General features: G+C 41.3%; 2 protein-coding genes across 6 annotated transcripts in view; both read right to left on the bottom strand.

The window, feature by feature from the left end:
• Positions 1-7,444: 7,444 nt before the first annotated feature.
• Positions 7,445-17,030, bottom strand: part of SLAMF6 (SLAM family member 6) — a 29,212-nt gene continuing 19,626 nt past the window's right edge. For 2 of the 5 annotated variants that reach the window (XM_029227849.1, XM_029227851.1), the window contains exons 2-8: positions 15,843-16,166; positions 12,824-13,087; positions 12,236-12,352; positions 11,873-11,911; positions 10,741-10,820; positions 8,115-8,189; positions 7,445-7,765 (exon numbers count right to left, since the gene is read on the bottom strand). In XM_029227849.1, the coding sequence (XP_029083682.1) occupies positions 7,712-7,765; positions 8,115-8,189; positions 10,741-10,820; positions 11,873-11,911; positions 12,236-12,352; positions 12,824-13,087; positions 15,843-16,166 (953 nt within the window). In that variant the 3' untranslated portion in view covers positions 7,445-7,711. Of the gene's footprint in view, positions 7,766-8,114; positions 8,190-10,740; positions 10,821-11,872; positions 12,353-12,823; positions 13,088-15,842; positions 16,167-17,030 lie in introns of those variants that run through there. The other 3 variants (XM_029227850.1, XM_029227852.1, XR_003794363.1) reach the window with 3 other exon arrangements.
• CD84 (CD84 molecule) overlaps positions 16,100-17,030 on the bottom strand; it is a 74,436-nt gene continuing 73,505 nt past the window's right edge. Inside the window, exon 9 of the transcript XR_003794362.1 lies at positions 16,100-16,166. The gene's annotated coding sequence lies outside the window, so the exon portion shown is untranslated. The remainder of the gene's footprint in view (positions 16,167-17,030) is intronic.

Genomic DNA, 17,030 nt, shown 5'->3' with positions numbered 1-17,030 from the left:
TTTTGAGTTTAATTAGATCCCATTTGTTTATTTGTATTTCCATTACACTGGGAGACAGATTGAAAAAGATATTGCTGCAATTTATGTCAAAGAGGGTTCTACCCATGTTTTCCGCTATGAGTTTTATAGTATCTGGTCTTATATTTAGGTCTTTAATCCATTTGGAGTTTATTTTTGTGTATGGTGTTAAAGAATAATCTAATTTCATTTTTTTTTTTTTTGCTTATATGTGGAATTTTTTCTTTTTTTTTTTAACATCTTTATTGGAGTATAATTGCTTTAAAATGGAGTGTTAGTTTCTGCTGTATAACAAAGTGAATCAGCTATACACATACATACATCCCCATATCTCCTCCCTCTTGCGTCTCCCTCCCACCCTCCATATACCACCCCTCTAGGTGGTCACAAAGCATAGAGCTGATCTCCCTGTGCTATGAGGCTGCTTCCTGCTAGCTATGTGGTAGTATACATAAGTGCATGTATATTTGGTAGTATATATAAGTTCATGCCACTCTCTCACTTCGTCCCAGCTTACCCTTCCCACTCCACGTGTCCTCAAGTCCATACTCTATGTCTGCGTCTTTATTCCTGTCCTGCCCCTAGGTTCTTTTTTTAGGATTTTTTTTTTTTAGATTGAATATATACGTGATAGCATACGGTATTTGTTTTCTATTTCTGACTTATTTCACTCTGTATGACAGACTCTAGGTTCATCCACCTCACTACAAATAACTCAATTTCGTTTCTTTTTATGGCTGAGCAATATTCCATTGTGTATATGTGCCACATCTTCTTTAGCCATTCATCTGTTGATGGACACTTAGGTTGCTTCCATGTCCTGGCTATTGTAGATAGTGCTGCAGTGAACATTGTGGTACATGACTCTTTTTGTTTATTTTATTTTATTTTTAACATCTTTGTTGGAGTATAATTGCTTTACAATTGTGTGTTAATTTCTGCTTTATAACAAAGTGAATCAGCTTTCCATATACATGACTCTTTTTGAATTATGATTTTCTCAGGATATTTGCCCAGTAGTGGCATTGCTGGGTCATATGGTAGTTCTGTTTTTCGTTTTTTAAGGAACCTCCATACTGGTCTCCATAGTGGCTCTATCAGTTTACATTTCTACAAACAGAACAAGAGGGTTCCCTTTTCTCCACACCCTCTCCAGCATTTATTGTTTGTAGATTATTTGATGATGGCCATCCTGGCCAGTGTGAGGTGATACTTCACTGTAGTTCTGATTTGCATTTCTCTAATGATTAGTGATGTTGAGCATCCTTTCATGTGTTTGTTGGCAATCTGTATATGTTCTTTGGAGGAATGTCTATTTAGGTCTTCTGCCCATTTTTGGATTGGGTTGTTTGTTTTTTTGATATTGAGGTGCATGAGCTGCTTGTATATTTTGGAGATTAACCCTTTGTCAGTTGCTTCATTTGCAAATATTTTCTCCCATTGTGAAGGTCGTCTTTTCATTGTTTTTATGGTTTCCTTTGCTGTGGAAAAGCTTTTAAGTTTCATTAGGTCCCATTGGTTTATTTTTGTTTTTATTTCCATTTCTATAGGAGGAGGGTCAAAAGGATCTTGCTGTGATTTATGTCATAGAGTGTTCTGCCTATGTTTTCCCCTAAGAGTTTTATAGTGTCTGGTCTTACATTTAGGTCTTTAATCCATTTTGAGTTTATTTCTGTGTATGGTGTTCGGGAGTGTTCTAATTGCATTCTTTTACATGTAGCTGTCCAGTTTTCCTAGCAGCATTTATTGAAGAGGTTGTCTTTTCTTCATTGTATATTCTTGCCTCCTTTATCAAAAATAAGGTGACCATATGTGCGTGGGTTTATCTCTGGGCTTTCTATCGTGTTCCATTGATCTATATTTCTGTTTTTGTGCCAGTACCATACTGTTTTGATTACTGTAGCTTTGTGGTATAGTCTGAAGTCCGGGGGCCTGATTACTCCAGCTCCATTTTTCTTTCTCAAGATTGCTTTTGCTATTCGGCATCTTTCATGTTTCCATACAAATTGTGCAATTTTTTGTACTAGTTCTGTGAAAAATGCCATTGGTAGTTTGATAGGGATTGCATTGAATCTGTAGATTGTTTTAGGTAGTATAGTCATTTTCACAGTATTGGTTCTTCCAATCCAAGAACATGGTATATCTCTCCATCTGTTTGTATCATCTTTAATTTCTTTCATCAGTGTCTTATAGTTTTCTGCATACGGGTCTTTTGTCTCCTTAGGTAGGTTTATTCCTAGGTATTTTATTCTTTTTGCTGCAACGGTAAATGGGAGTGTTTCCTTAATTTCTCTTTCAGATTTTTTTCATCATTAGTGTATAGGAATGCAAGAGATTTCTGTGCATTAATTCTGTACCCTGCTACTCTACCAAATTAATTGATTAACTCTAGTAATTTTCTGGTAGCATCTTTAGGATTCTGTCCGTATAGTACCATGTCATCTGCAAACAGTGAGAGCTATACTTCTTCTTTTTCGATTTGGATTCCTTTTATTTCTTTTTCTTTTCTGATTGCTGTGGATAAAACTTCCAAAACTATGTTGAATAATAGTGGTGAGAGTGGGCAACCTTGCCTTGTTCCTGATCTTAGTGTAAATTGTTTCAGTTTTTCACCATTGAGAATAATGTTGGCTGTGGGTTTGTCATATATGGCCTTTATTAGGTTGAGGTAGGTCCCCTCTATGTCTACTTTCTGGAGAATTTTTATCATAAATCGGTGTTGAATTTTGTCAAAAGCTTTTTCTGCATCTACTGAGATTATCATATGGTTTTTATCCTTCAATTTGTTAGTATGGTGTATCACATTAATTGATTTGCATATACTGAATAATTCTTCCATCCCTGCTATAAAACCCACTTGATGATGGTGTATGATCCTTTTAATGTGCTGTTGGATTCTGTTTGCTAGTATTTTGTTGAGGATGTTTTCAGCTATGTTTATCAGAGATATTGGCCTGTAGTTTTCTTTTTTTGTGACATATTTGTTGGGTTTTGGTATCAGGGTGATGGTGGCCTTGTAGAATGAGTTCAGCAGTGTTCCTCCCTCAGCTATATTTTGGAAGAGTTTGAGAAGGATGGGTGTTAGCTCTTCTCTAAATGTTTGATAGAATTCGCCTGTGAAGCCATCTGGCCCTGGGCTTTTGTTTGTTGGAAGATTTTTAATCACAGTTTCAATTTCAGTGCTTGTGAATGGTCCATCTATATTTTCTATTTCTACCTGGTTCAGTCTCAGAAAGTTGTGCTTTTCTAAGAATTTGTCCATTTCTTCCAGGTTGTACATTTTATTGGCATATGGTTGCTTGTAGTAATCTCTCATGATGCTTTGTGTTTCTGCAGTGTTTGTTGTTACTTCTCCTTTTTCATGTCTAATTCTGTTGATTTGAGTCTTCTCCCTTTTTATCTGATGAGTCTGGCTAATGATTTATCAATTTTGTTTATCTTCTCAAAGAACCAACTTTTAGTTTTATTGATCTTTGTTACTGTTTCCTTCATTTCTTTTTCATTTATTTCTGATCTGATCTTTATGATTTCTTTTCTTCTGCTAACTTTGGTTTTTTTTGTTGTTGTTGTTCTGTTTTTTTGTTGTTGTTGTTACGCAGGTCTCTGACTGTTGTGGAGCACAGGTTCCAGACACGCAGGCTCCGTGGCCATGGCTTTTGGGCCTAGCCACTCCATGGCATGTGGGATCTTCCTGGACCAGGGCAAGAACCCGTGTCCCCTGCATTGGCAGGCAGACTCTCAATCACTGCGCCAACAGGGAAGCCCTGTTGTTGTTCTTCTTTCTCGAATTGCTTTTGGTGTAAGGTTTGGTTGTTTATTTGAGATGTTTCTTGTTTCTTGAGGTAGGCTTGTATTGCTATAAACTTCCCTGTAAGAACTGCTTTTGCTACAACCCATAGGTTTTGGGTGGTCGTGTATTCATTGTCATTTGTTTCTAGGTATTTTTCAATTTCCGCTTTGATTTCTCCAATGATCTCTTGGTTATTTAGTAGTTTATTGTTTAGCCTACATGTGTTTGTATTTTTTACAGTTTTTTCCCTGTTATTGATATCTTCTCATAGCACTGTGGTTGACAAAGATACATGATATGATATCAATTTTCTTAAATTTACCAAGGCTTGATATGTGACCCAAGATATGATCTATCCTGGAGAATGTTCCATGAGCACTTGAGAAGAAAATATATTGTGGTGTTTTTGGATGGAATGTCCTATAAATATCAATTAAGTCCATCTTGTTTAATGTGTCATTTAAAGCTTTTGTTTCCTTATTTATTTTCATTTTGGCTGATTTGTCCATTGGTGAAAGTGGGGTGTTAAAGTCCCCTACTATGATTGTTGTACTTTCGATTTCCCCTTTTATGGCTGTTAGCATTTGCCTTATGTATTGAGGTGCTCCTATGTTGGGTGTATATTTACAATTGTTATTACTTCTTCTTGGATTGATCCTTTGATCACTGTATAGCGTCCTTCTTTGTCTCTTGTAATATTCTATTTTGTCTTCAATGAGAATTGCTACTCCAGCTTTCTTTTGATTTCCATTTGCATGTAATATCTTTTTTGTCCCCTCACTTTCAGTCTGTTTTGTCCCTAGGTCTGAAGTGAGTCTCCTGTAGACAACATATGTATGGGTCTTGTTTTTGTATCCCTTCAGCCAGTCTATGTGTGTTGGAGCATTTAATCCATTTACATTTAAAGTAATTATCGATATGTATGTTCCTATTACCATTTTCTTAACAGTTTTGGGTTTGTTTTTGTAGGTCTTTTCCTTCTCTTGTATTTCCTGCCTAGAGAAGTTCCTTTAGCATTTGTTGTAAAGCTGGTTTGGTGGTGCTGAATTCTCTTAACTTTTGCTTATCTGTAGAAGTTTTTTTTTCTCCACTGAATGTGAATGAGATCCTTGCTGGGTAGAGTAATCTTGGTTGTAGGTTTTTTCCCTTTCATCACTTTAGATATGTCCTACCACTCCCTTCTGGCTTGAAGAATTTCTGCTGAAAAGTTAGCTGTTAACCTTATGGGGATTCCTGTGTATGTTATTTGTTGCTTTTCTCTTCCTGTTTTTAATATTTTTTCTTTGTGTTTAATTTTTGATAGTTTGCTTAATATGTGTCTTGGCATGTTTCTCTTTGGGTTTATCCTGTATGGATTTGAATGACTATTTCCTTTCCCATATTGGGGAAGTTTTTGACTATAATCTCTTCAAATATTTTCTCAGACCTTTTCTTTTTGTCTTCTTTTTCTGGGACCCCTATAATTCGAATATTGGTGCGTTTAATATTGTCCCAGAGGTCTCTGAGACTGTCCTCAATTCTTTTCATTCTCTTTTTCTTTATTTTGCTTCCTGGCAGTTAATTCCACCATTTTATCTTCCAGCTCACTTATCCGTTCTTATGACTCAGTTATTCTGCTATTGATTCCTTCCAGAGTATTTTTAATGTCAGTAATTGTGTTGTTCATCACTGTTTGTTTGCTCTTTGGTTCTTCTAGATCCTTGTTAAATATTTCTTGTATTTTCTCCATTCTGTTTCCGAGATTTTGGATTATGTTTACTGTAATTACTCTGAGTTCTTTTTCAGGTCCGTTGCCTCTTTCATCTTCGTTTATGTGGGCTTATAGGTTTTTACCTTGCTCTTTCATCTGTAACATAATTTTTTGTCGTTTCTTTTTTTTTTTGCTGAGTGGTGCTGTATTCCTGTTTTACTGGTTGTATGGCCTGAGATGTCCAGCACTGGATTTTACAGACAGTTGGATAGAGCTGGGTCTTGGTGCTGAGATGAGGACCTCCAGAAGTTCTCACTCCTACTGATATTCCCTGGGGTTTGACGTTCTCTGTTAGTCCAGTGATTTGGTCTTAGAGCTCCCACCACAGGAGCTCAGGCCCGGCCTCTGGCCTTGGAACCAAGATCCTGCAAGTTTCGTGACATGGTAAAAAAAAAAGAAAGAAAGAAAGAAAGAAAGATAAAAAGGAGCAGTACAGTATCAAAGTTAAAAACGAAATAAAATTAGAAAGATAAAAAATATATTAGGAAAAATAAAAGTTTAATTGAAATAACTGCAACAAGGTAAAATAAAACCACAATAGAAAAAAGAAAAAAAAGGGTGGTAGTGGGGAACGAGCCAAAAGTAGAGAACAATAACAAAGTATAAAGAATAAAATAAAATTAGAAAAATAAAAGATTTATTAGGAAAAATGAAAATATAAGAGAATCAACAAGGTAAAACAGAACCCCAATCTAAAAGAAGAAAAAAGAAAAAAAAAAAAACAGCCTTGGCTATTGGGGTGGAGTTTAGGCAGTGGTGGAACTAAGGCAGGGGCGGAGTTTAGGGTGGGGTGGGACTTAGGCAGGTGGGAGCATGATGTTTGTGTGTGGCCCGGGGCCTAGGCTCAGGACCACATAGCCAGAAAAGGCCCTGGGGGCGGGGTTTAGGCTGGGCGATGTTCAAGCATGGGGCGGGGCCTCTGTTTAGGACCTGCATGGAAGGGAAGAGGCAGCACGTAGAAAGGAGGGCCTCTGGACTGTGGAGTTCCGGAGTTTGGAGGTAGGGCCCTGAGTGAGGGTGTGTGGGTGGTGTTTAGGCCCAGCACATTGAAGGGGGTCTCCGATTGTAGAGGTAGAGCCCTGGGTGGGGGTGTAGGAACAGGGCTTGAGCTCTGCGGGTAAGGCGGGAGACTCCAAGGGCAGAGGAGTAGGCCAGGGAGCCCAACAAGCTCTCCAGTGCCTAAGTGGACAGGGAAAGCACTGGCCACATTCCCTTCCATTCCTTTGCGCCCCTCCCCCACTGTCACCTCCAGGGCCTTCCCTGTAGCCACTGGACCCCTAACCATGGGTGGGTGCCGCTAGGTGTAGGAACTCCTCCCCTCCCCCAGCCACCCCTCAGGGGTGCCGGTCCTAGAGGTCGGGCCTTTACTTTTGTTCCCCCTTCCCTCCCTCCCTCTCCCTCAGATCCATGTGGCTGGAGGATCCCTAGGTGGTCAGAGGATCAGGCCCAGGATCTCAGCAGTTTCCTGGGGGCCCAAGTGGGCAGGAGAAACCTGGCCACACTCCTTGTTGATCCTCTGCCCTCCCAGTGGTTCCCCAATTTCCCCCTTCGAGCGTGGGATCCCTTCGCCTCCTCCAGCCAACCCTCAGGGACGCCAGTCCCCTCTGACCTCCACTTCTTCTACCCTTACACTCCCCCCACACCCTACCTGGTTGCTGGGGGTTCCTCCTGTCCACTTAGGTGTTCGTGGTCCCCTACCAGTGCCCGGTAGGTGCCCTAGTTGTGAGGAGATGCGAATTCCGCATCCTCCTAGTATGCCATCTTGACTTCACCCCCTTATCGTATGGTTTTTATTCTTCAGTTTGTTGATGTGGTGTATCACATCGATTGATTTGCAGGTATTGAAACTGATCAATTGATAGTGATCATGGGGTAGGATCCTTTTAATGTATTGTTGGATTCGGATTGCTAGTATTTTGTTGAGGATTTTTTCAAGCATGGTATCTGATGTATGTTTTCACTTGGAGCTGATTAGAAATTGTTATTTGGGTCATATGCTGGAGATGACATTATTCCTTACATGTTTGACCTAGGTAAGCAGTTTCAAGTCTGATAATCCTAGATATTCAAATTCTGTTGTCAGACAGAAACCAAGCTCTGTTCTCTCCCATAGGATTAGAAGATGTGTCGTTCCTGAATTCCTTTGAAGACTTTCAGCAAATTACATGACATTGTGAAGGGCAGTTGTCCTGGAATAGATGGGCTTTCTGTAATGGAAAAAAGAGAAAAATAAAGTAGGTAAATAGGGACTAGAGTGTCAGGCCACTCCTCATGGATACGGAGGTGGTTTGGAGAGCACTAACAGGCAGTAAGGGATATTGACAGCATAAGCAGGATTAAATTTAAAAAACAAGTAGGTTAAAAACTCAGTTATGTGTGGTGATCCTAATACAAGGTAGCTTCTTGGATATGTTTTGGAGCTGTCCTGAGACTTTCTGTATCCTGCTGGTATTTGTGCATCTGTAAAATGGCCCCTTTACCTTTACCATATTTGCAAAGTCATAGGTCTGAGAAGAGAGGTAAGAATGTAAAAAGATGTGCCAATCATAGGCTTACCCCTTGGGACTGTTGAACTTCAGAGTAAATTGTGGTGGAGTCATTGTTTTTCACAGGTTTTGGGATTTCCATTTCCTATAAAACACAATCATACCAATTTGGCTCACATAAAGAGAAATGTACTCATGCACAGATACAGTAAGTCCCCTACTTATGAGACTTCAAGTTGTGATATTTCAAAGATGTGAACGTGTGTTCACATGTCCAATCACGTAAGTTAGTTCACGCGTCTGGTGTACATTGTCATGTCAAATGGTTGTGTACTTGACAACAAAGTAAGTGCACAAGCTTTTGTGTACTTACTTTATGTAGCTTACTAATGAAGACTAGATAGAATTGGAGGCTCAAAGAAAGAAGAGAGACAAGAGGAAGAAGAAGTAATTGAAGAACTGAAGAGATTCACGATACAGGAAATGGAAAGGGGATTTTCTTTATTTGAAGAGGCACTGTTAGTTTTTGAGGCACAGGACCCAAATATAGAACAGTACATGAAGGTTGCAGCAGCCGTTCAGAATGCGATCCAGTGCTACCGTGTCATTTATGGTGAGAAAAAAAAGCTACTACCCAGACATCACAGGATCATTTTTTCAAGAGAATAGTCAAAATTGAATGCAGCAAGGAACCAGAACCTGTGACATCAACGTCAGGCATGGGTGAAATTGCAGCTTGCCCTCCACCTCCTATTGCAGGAGATCCTTCAGCTCTGCCATCTCCCATGTCCTCTTCCTCTGCCAGTCAGTAACTCTTCTTGCCTGTTCACTCGATGCCAGCCCCTGTATGCCAGCTCTTGTACCATATTACTGTACTTTTCAAGGTACTGTACTGTAAGATTAAAAATGTTTTCTTTATTTTTTTTGTTTTTTTGTTTTTTATGCATTATTTTTGTGAAAAGTATTATAAACCTATTACAGTACAGTACAGTACTATATAGCTGATTGTGTTAGTTGGGTATCTAGGTTACTTTTGTTGGACTTAAGAACAAATTGGACTTACGAGCATGCTCTCGGAATGGAACTCATTTGTATGTAAGGGACTTACTGTATATTCTTGGGAAAGGCAGTGTGACAAATGAGGGATGATGTCAAAGTTCTTTAGGAGGAAGGCTAGGGAGTGTCCAGCAAGAGAAGCTGGAAACAAAGCACCACTAGCTCTTAAACCTGTGAAGGATTAGTCACCTTTCCTGAGCCCCAAACAGAAGCACAACACTCCAGCAAACTGGTGGTCTCAAGAACCAGAGAGAGAGAGAAGGGCGACCTTGTTGGCAGGTGGTGTGAAGGAAAGAAAACATTCTTGTCCTGCATCCAACTCTACTCTCCTTCCTCTATTTTTAGGAACTAACCTACACACCAGATGGTTATTGTATTACATCTTTTGTCTCAGATCTTTACTACCTATAACTGGAGTTATTGCCTGCTTCATTTTACCCCTGTGATTCTATTTGCCTGGTCATCATGTCACTGGGGTTCTCCTCAAGCATGGGGAACTGGTAGAGCAGGAATATCTTGTCTTAAGAATGGCTCTAAAAAAAAAAAAAAAAAAAAAGAGAATGGCTCTGCTTGGAATAAAAAGTGTGGCAGTAACAGAAGTCCCCCATCCTCATAGTTTTTGGCATTTTAAATTAACTAAGGCATATTTGGGGTGTTATCAAAACCTCTGAAACTCTCCAAAGTACCATGTTTTGCTAAGCAAAAGTTAACAAACTTGCCGGAGAGTTTCTTTGTTTGTTGAGAGTAATTCATCTTGTCTTCAAGAGGAAATTGGAAAGGCAATTGAAATATCTGAAGTGAGAGCACTTCTTATTGTTGGCTAGCTTCAGAGTCTACTTTGCAAATACCTGTGAGGGGCTTTGTGAAGGGAGATTTGCTTGTGGAATCCAAGATTTCTAGCCAGACCATTGTTTCCATCAACTGAAGAATGCTGGCTCTCGGCTTATTTTTCAGAAGACATGGAAGATGGCCTCCCAGGATGTGTAGTGTTATTTAGAAATGTACCACCTGCAGGTGCTTTATTTTGCGGTTGATGGGGAATTACTGATGCATGGCGAGGAGTTCCTGGTGCCTGACCAAGGCCATCCTGTTATGTTGCTAGAGGGCAGGGGACGATTGAGGACCGCTCATGCCTTTAGTGTCCTCTACTGTTGAGGGATTGCAAATTCTTGCCCCTCTTCCCTCTTGAGAGACTCTTCTGGGCTCCCCTATTTCCCCTACATCCAGGATGAGAAAGCCTCTGATACAAAATCATGCCCTCTGGGGGCTCTCAAGCTTAAATGAACTCTGATCCATCCAGCAAGTATTTACTGAGCATCATGCTAAGACATAGGGGAAGAGAGAGGAAGACATAATTTTCACTTCCAGGCAGCTTGTAATTAAGCTGAAGGGACAAGACTCACTGATGCGTTAAGCAGTTAGATTAAGCAATGTAAAGTAGGGTATGAGTCAACATTCTACTGAGGTGTGAGCATTGAGGTCTAGAAAGGTCCCGCACATAACTCTGCAGTTCTTGTCGCTGCCTTTGCCTCTCCTCAATGGTGTATGTCATTTGAATTTAGAAAAGTTTGGTGACAAGTTCATGTATAATGACTGTGAAAATAATGACCATGAAGGAGTATAAACCTGAAAGTACTCACCCTCTTTGAATGGGTGACCTGAGCATACACAGTGCTCCCTGGAGAGAAGGAAGCATACTCTAAGTTCCTCACAGTCTCTGCTGTTAACACAGGAAGGCACAGTCAGTAGCTGAAGGACTCTGGTCTGCTCTCCCAGGACCTTGTCTACCCCAGGCCATTCTCTGACCCCAGAGAGGCAATTGTTCAAGCATGGCCCTTCCTTAGGGTTCATTCATTTTTGACAGTCTTTGGAGTTCTGGGTTGAACCAGAACATTCTCAGCCATGTGATCTATTTCTGACCTCATCTCCTCAGGGGCACATGGTCTTGAGCTATCCTAAAGCCTCAGAGTCTCCCTCTGGCTTCACAGGAAGGGAAGCTTCTGGGACCAAATAACACTGCCTACACAGGAGCTAGAGAACCTCACTGGTGAGCATAATGGAGCCAGATTATTTCACATATATAATACTATTAAACTTTTCAGAGCTCCTTAGAGTGGGTTTGATTATATTAGAGATGAGGAACTGGAGGCTCAGAAAGTTTTACAGACTTGGTGCAAACTCACACAGGAAATGATCAGACACGAATTTGAATGCATGCCTTCTCACTCCAAACCTCATGCCAGGTCCTCCATGCATGAAGTCATGTATCTCTCACCCATGAAATAAGACTCAATGCCAGTCTGAGTCCAGAGCCTGTGTTTCTGTCTCTATATCATACTTTCTCTTTTGACTGTGTCCACTCAATGCCCAAACCCTGGCTGAAGAGAGTGATGGGGTCAGGCAGTTTGTCTTTGGGCATTTGATGCTGTAATCCTGTCTTTACCCTGCACCTCCTGTTGATAATGAACAGGTCATGAGTCCTTTCACTGGCGCTTAGTCTCTCCATTGGCAGAGTGGGGAATGACCCTAATCCTACCCCAAGAAATTGCATGAGTGACCGGTTTGCATGCTTGTAAGGGACCCTGTAAGTCACACAGGGGACAAACTTGCACAGTTCCAGGTGTTATCCCCTTGCACCATCTGGTCCATCTGAGTAATGACATTCTGACTCCCTCCTCTCTCATTATACAGCCCTCTGACTGCCCCCCTTTCCTTTTCACTTGGTTCTTCCCATCTGTTTTATGATTGGGAGTTAAGAGTCTGGAAGCTCACCAGGACACTGGGTTTGCTGAGTAGAGAACTGAAAGAAACCTGAAAAATAAAATTAATTGAAATCTGTTGAAATCTGTGACTATAGTGAGAGAAGCCTTCCACCCCCTACCCCTAGATGTGTCTCTCTAGAGGGTGTGGTGGAAGGGGACCTGAAAGGGTCCTGCATTTTCCAGTAAGGCACTTTTCTAGGAGATTAGCACATGTGTATTCACAACCCAGGTGTTGTCCCAGTGGACCAGCTGAGCCAGGGTTTGCATGCTCCCTCCCTTTATCTGTCTTCTACAAGACAGAGTCTTTTGGAGGCCCCAAATGCTAAGTCTCTGGAACCTTGGAGAAGAAACAGTAAGTAGGAAGAAAGGAAACCTATTTTTTTCCTCCAAACAAATAACGGCACGATGATGACCACAACTATACATATTGAAGAAACTGCCACTACAATCCACGTGGTATCCAGGTGTTCATTTTTTTCATTAGTAACACCTAAAAAGAAAAAAAAAGAAGTTGCACTTGAGACACATCGAGTGAGGCCCAGAATGGTTTTTTAGAGCCTCTACTGCATCTCTTCTAGGCCATCTTTGGGAGTTGGGTGGGTTCATCTATACCCAGAGGCTCTGGGGGCATGAGCAGGCTATCTGGGAGTGGGAGTCCCATTTAGGCAGACAGGGCATGGTGGAGCCTGGTAGAGCCAGTGTGAGGAAGCAATCCTGCCTTCCCAAGGACTTTGCTCTTGGGATCTGAGTGGGCTGGAGAAAGGGTTGGTGGAGGGGGAGGGAGGAAGGAGAGACCTCTGGGGGAGTGTGAGGCATGGAGCCCCAGGGGATGTCTGTCCCTTCCCAGTGTAACTTGGCTGTCTCCTACTGGGCTGCTGTCTTAGGAATCATAAAGAGCACAAGAGACACCCCACACCTCACAGCCACTCAAGGCTCTCAGAGAGACCTGAGACATACTTACTTTTGCAGAGACTCTGGACAGAGACAGAGAAGGATGAATTGCTGACAGGATTCTCAGCTATGCAGGTGTAGGTCTCTTCATTGAAACTCTTGGGGTCCCAGGAGATAGTAAGGTTTGCTTCACTTTGAAGTGTGTTTCCTGAGACCTGCCACCTGAATAAGATGTTATCATTTGGATCCTCCACAGAGCAGGTCAGGAGGATCTCACAGGTCCTATTATTAGACCATTTGGTGTGAGGGACAACTTGTAAGTTCCTCAGTCGTCCTGTGTGCAGAGAAGAGGCCTGGATTAAGGACAAATGTCTTGGCTCAGCCCTCTGTGAAAAATACTCTCACCTCGATGTTTCTGTATTCCACCTGACACAGCTGTGTACTCTGTAAATAACTCTGCATGTACTGCCTAATTGATGACATCAAGGTATGGGGTGACCAAATGATAAGGGACATCAGTATGAGACAGAGTAGGCAGTGGGAGAGAGGGAAGGGAAAGACTGGGGTTGTTGCCAACTAGTCGGGTGATTTTAAGCTGATCACTTTAATTTTTGGAGCTCCAGTTTCTTCCTGGGGGTCCTTCTAACACGTTCACTGCCCCTCATGTAAAGATAATTTGGAGACTAAGCTAAGGGCCAGCCCTACCTCAGCCAGGTCCGAAACCAGAAGACCAGGCATACTTCTCCATTGTCAGAATTCCCTAGATGGGATGGAAGATAAAAGCTTAACACTCTTGGAGAACTGTATTTCCCACATCTGTGGGAATATTGGTTCTCACTGGAGCTGATGCTGGCTCAAATGATGACAAAGAGACCTTGATGTAGAGTGTCACCAAGTCAGAAAGGGAAATGTTGAGAATTAAAGAATTAGGAAAGGAAGAAGTGAAGAAACAGAGAGAAAGCAAGAAATTCTGGGGAAGAAAGAAGTGCAATATATTTGGGACTACATATGTTGCAGAAATATCTGAGAGCAGAGACCAGAAAATATCACCTCTAAGGTGTCAGTGGCTGTGAATCAATGAGGACATGAAAGCAGTACAGAAAAGCCCTCTGACCTAGACTCCGCCCAAAGGTTGAAATAAAGGTGACCCAATAGAAACAGAATGACTCCAACTGTCTGATTAGAAGAGATTAAGTAATGCTTTAAGCTTAGCTAACTGAGTAGGGGTGGTGGAACATACCTTGCTAGAACAGAATTTTCATGTCATGGCAAGAATGTTGGATTTGGAGTTAGGAAGACCTAGGTTAGAATCACGGCTTTGTCATTTACTGGCTACATGGACAAATTTTAGTCTCTTCATGCCTAAGTTTCCTCATCTATAAAACTGGGCAATAATACTTACTTCTTAGGTAATTATGAGGATTAAATGAGACAGCATGTAGCACAGAAATGGCAAATATTTGGCATGAATATTACATCTCCTTCAGCCAATGTCTGTTGCTGACCTCAAAAATCTATCTTGATATCTTTCTCCACTTGATGAATATATAACTACTGACTTGACATTTCCACCTGGATATGTGTATCTCCAACTCAACATGTTCAAAAAGACTCCTGTTTTTCTCTCCAAAACCTTCTCAATCTGCAACTTTCCCCATCTTAGTTGACAACAACTGCATCCTCCCAGTCAACCAAGCCAAAAGCCCTGGAGTCATACCTGACTCATCTTTTCCTCTCATACTCCCACATCACAAAATCCTGGTGGCTTTACTTCTAAAATATATCCAGAATCCAACCACTTCTCACTACCTCCACTGCTACCACTCTGGTCCAAGCCAGTATTACCTCTTGCTTAGATAGTTGCAATGGCTTCCTAATTGGTTCAGTGGCTTCCGCCCTTGTCCAAAGAGATCCTTTAAATAAGTAAGTTAAATTATATTACTTCTCTGCAAAACCCTCCAATTGTTGTCCATTCCCCCAAAATAGAAGCCAAAGTCCTTGTGATGGCTCTCATAGCCTTAGAAGATATGGCCCCCTACTTCCTTACTGACCTCATTTCCTATTGCTCTCTCTTACTCTGCTCCTTGATGTTTGACCTTCTTTATATTCCTTGAGCTGCCAGACACAGGGAGTGCTTGTGCAGGATGGCTCTTCATCCAGATATCTGCATGGCTCACTCTTTTACCTCCAACATGTCTTGGCTCTAATGTCATCTTCTCAATGAGGCCTATTATGATCACTCCATTTAAAACTGACCACTGCTTTCTGGCACTTCTGATGCTCCTTATTCTGTTCTAATCTCTCTTTCTCCATAGCACTCGCAGCTTACTGTGTCATTTGTTTATATATTATGTGTACTGTTTATTATTGCTCCCATATTCCCTACCCAGAATGTCAGTTCCATGAGGGCAGGGACCTTTGTTTTGTTCACTGATGTATTTCAAGGGCCTAAAACAGTGTCTCGTATATTATCCCTGGTTAACAAATATTGTTGACTCAGTGAATAAACAACATGACTCTGATATCTTTCTTAACACTGAGCCCTAGACAGTTACTCCCAATTAATTGATATTGGCCCATAAGATCAAATCTTTGCCATCCCTAGCCTAGTACATACAGAACAATTGGCCAGTGTTTTTTAAAAGAAAACCTATATAATTTATATCTTAAAATACCTTTGCACAATTGTAAAACATGTTGGTGTAGCTTACACATCTCTCTGTGTATGTGCCTTTGAAGGAGAGGCACTCCAATAGGCCCTGAGAATCCATTGGCATTCAGCCTCAGGAGTGTGGTTGTTGCAGAAGAAGTTGTGCTTGGTCTTCTAGATAGTGGCAGAAGAAACTTGTCTCAACAAGTGTAATGGAGCCTAATACAGGGTCTAGAAGTCACAAGATTTAGGTTCTAATCTTAGCTCTGTCACTAACTGTTGTGCAATGCCATTGAATAGTTTTGTTGCTGGACCTCAGTCTAGCTCCAAATGCCATGTTTTTTACCACTAAGCTATAGTGCACACTTGCAGTCACATAGAATTGAAATATGTACTATTTTTCAGTCCATACACAATTAAACCCCATGATTTGACTCACTGAAGATCCTCAGATCATAACTGGTAAACAGTAAAGAGGTCAGTGTGGTTATCTGGGCTTTGTAATGTCCTGAGTCTGCCATCGTCAGGTTGCTGAGCTGCAAGGAATAGGACTCGGTGACATTCAATCGATTTTTCCGCTTTGGGTCAGTCACCCTGTTTAGCGCTTCATTTGGCTCTATGAAGACGGCAGATTTTCCATCATGTAGCCAGGTGATGGACATGATCTTCTCTTCCACAGGAAACTTCAGGGTAAGTGTTACAGACTCCCCCAGGACCCCGTTCACAATCAATGGGGTTGAGCTGGTTTGTGAAACTGTGTTCCCTGTGAACACAGAAAGGAAACTGCTATAACTCTCCTGCCCTCCCCCTGCTCCCCACACCCTTTCTCCATCCTCTGCCAGTCAGTTAGAGCTCTCTGATACTGAAGTCCAGAAATATGATGAAAAGGGAAACGGTTAGGAGGAGTGTTGAAATGGGCAATCACAGAGGCTCCACCCCAGCAAAATGTCTGGCACTCTTGTTTAATGAGTAGTTGGTCCAGATGATCCTGGCAAGTCTACCCTCCCACACTAGCTGGTCACTCCTGAGTCATGGCCACACTATCTGATCCCAGCTTCTGAGTTATCTGGGCATGAGATAGAGAGGGACAACTATATCAACTCTCTGGCACAGACTTCAAAACCCACAAGTCTTTACTGATGAAATATAATCAAAGCTTGACATTTATTAAATACTTACTGTGTTCAGCATAGTAGGCTTGTGAGATTTAGAGGACTAGTAATAGGAATTTACAGTTCTTATACATTATTTCATTCGACGCTGACAACAATTCTGTGAGGCAGTAGGATGAATATTACCATCTCCATTTATAGAAAGGATCTGAGGCACAGAGAGGTTACCTAGTTTTCCCAGGGTTACCTAGCTAAGGAATAACAGAGTCAGGATTCAGACCCAACTCCTTTGACTCTAACTACTTTGTGCTCTTTCCATGATACCAGAAGATATCTTTTATTCTCCCAAAAGATTATTGTCTAGTAGTTGAGGAGATAAAAACTGATAAGCATAAAAATAATACATTTAACCTCAAAGTAACATACAGTGACTATACTCTCATGAGCCTCTCTCAGAGCCATTAATGTTCAAGCAAAAAAGGTGAAATAGTCACAGTCATTCTTAAAGAAGATGT

This window comes from Monodon monoceros, unplaced genomic scaffold, assembly GCF_005190385.1.
Source record: "Monodon monoceros isolate NGI ecotype Baffin Bay Population unplaced genomic scaffold, NGI_Narwhal_1 Super_Scaffold_18, whole genome shotgun sequence".
Taxonomy (NCBI): Eukaryota; Metazoa; Chordata; class Mammalia; order Artiodactyla; family Monodontidae; genus Monodon; species Monodon monoceros.
Note: the sequence above shows the minus strand (reverse complement) of the source record. Positions and strands in the feature narration are given on the sequence as shown.